This window comes from Exophiala spinifera, assembly GCF_000836115.1.
Source record: "Exophiala spinifera strain CBS 89968 unplaced genomic scaffold supercont1.25, whole genome shotgun sequence".
In the NCBI taxonomy this organism is placed as follows: Eukaryota; Fungi; Ascomycota; class Eurotiomycetes; order Chaetothyriales; family Herpotrichiellaceae; genus Exophiala; species Exophiala spinifera.
The window spans coordinates 1-936 of record NW_015622537.1 but is presented as its reverse complement, the minus strand read 5'-3'; the positions used below and the strand labels follow the sequence as shown (position 1 = coordinate 936).

The window sequence follows — 936 nt, the reverse complement described above, 5'->3', positions numbered from 1 at the left end:
CTCCACTACAGAGATCGGCTCCCTCCAGAGTAATCCAACTCAACCAAATGATCCGTCCTGGACATTATTTCTTGTTACGACAGGATTTACCACGCCCTTTCGACTGATGACATATACTTTCCCGGCACTCAATACCCAAAGCACGGCACGGACAAGACTTGTTGCATCCGTCTGAACAACTACATGATACCATGCCCTCTGCAACCTCCTGTACATGGTATTAGTTCGTATTCCAAGCCTCTAGATTGTATAGCAACTCACTTGGAAAACCCCTCGTGCAGCTTCCAATTCTTGACGACTACCCCAGGTCCAAGGGCCACATTGCCGCTCCCACAGGTCGAGTATTGCCTTCATCTTGACCGGGAACTCTTGGGCCGGGTCTTCGTTGCTCAACTCTGGGTTCAATCTTTCTAGGTTGGACTGCTTGAGGATCCGCAATACCTCTCGAGAGTCCCAGAACATGTTTCCAGTCATGAGGACGTCCGTCGGGGAGAATACAGCATGCAATCGACTGGGTGGTAGAATGAGCGTGTCTCCTGGCCGGAGTCGTAGATTCATCGGTCGATAGTTGGGACAATAGTTCTCCCCACGGGCGAACTCGGCCTGTTCCTCCTCACTCAGAGGTGGAAATATCAGCCAGTCCTTGAAACCTTCTTCCACGTGCACGACGGTCATCACACCGTGGCGATCCACATGAGGCATCGAAAAAGCGCCGGCCTTGGCGAGAAGCTGGAACGTCTCGCTGTTCGTGAGGTCGGCGTCGTGGCCGACCAAATCTTTTCCCGCACTATGGCCCTCTCGGACCAATCTCATGACTTGGTAGTCCATGTTGTTTGCGAGAAACCACGGTTGTGGGTTTGCCTTGACTGCAGCCAGGTTGAGGCAGTTGATTGGCATAGCAGACTTGGAACGAAAGATTTCGACTGCCTCGGTACC

General features: G+C 52.5%; 1 protein-coding gene across 1 annotated transcript; it reads right to left on the bottom strand.

The window, feature by feature from the left end:
* Positions 1–240: 240 nt before the first annotated feature.
* PV08_12107 (uncharacterized protein) lies at positions 241–897 on the bottom strand (the record flags this gene model as incomplete). Its single annotated transcript, XM_016386414.1, has 1 exon — positions 241–897. One exon carries the CDS (start codon positions 895–897, stop codon positions 241–243), a length of 657 nt encoding a protein of 218 aa, XP_016229858.1.
* Between the last annotated feature and the right edge of the window lie 39 nt (positions 898–936).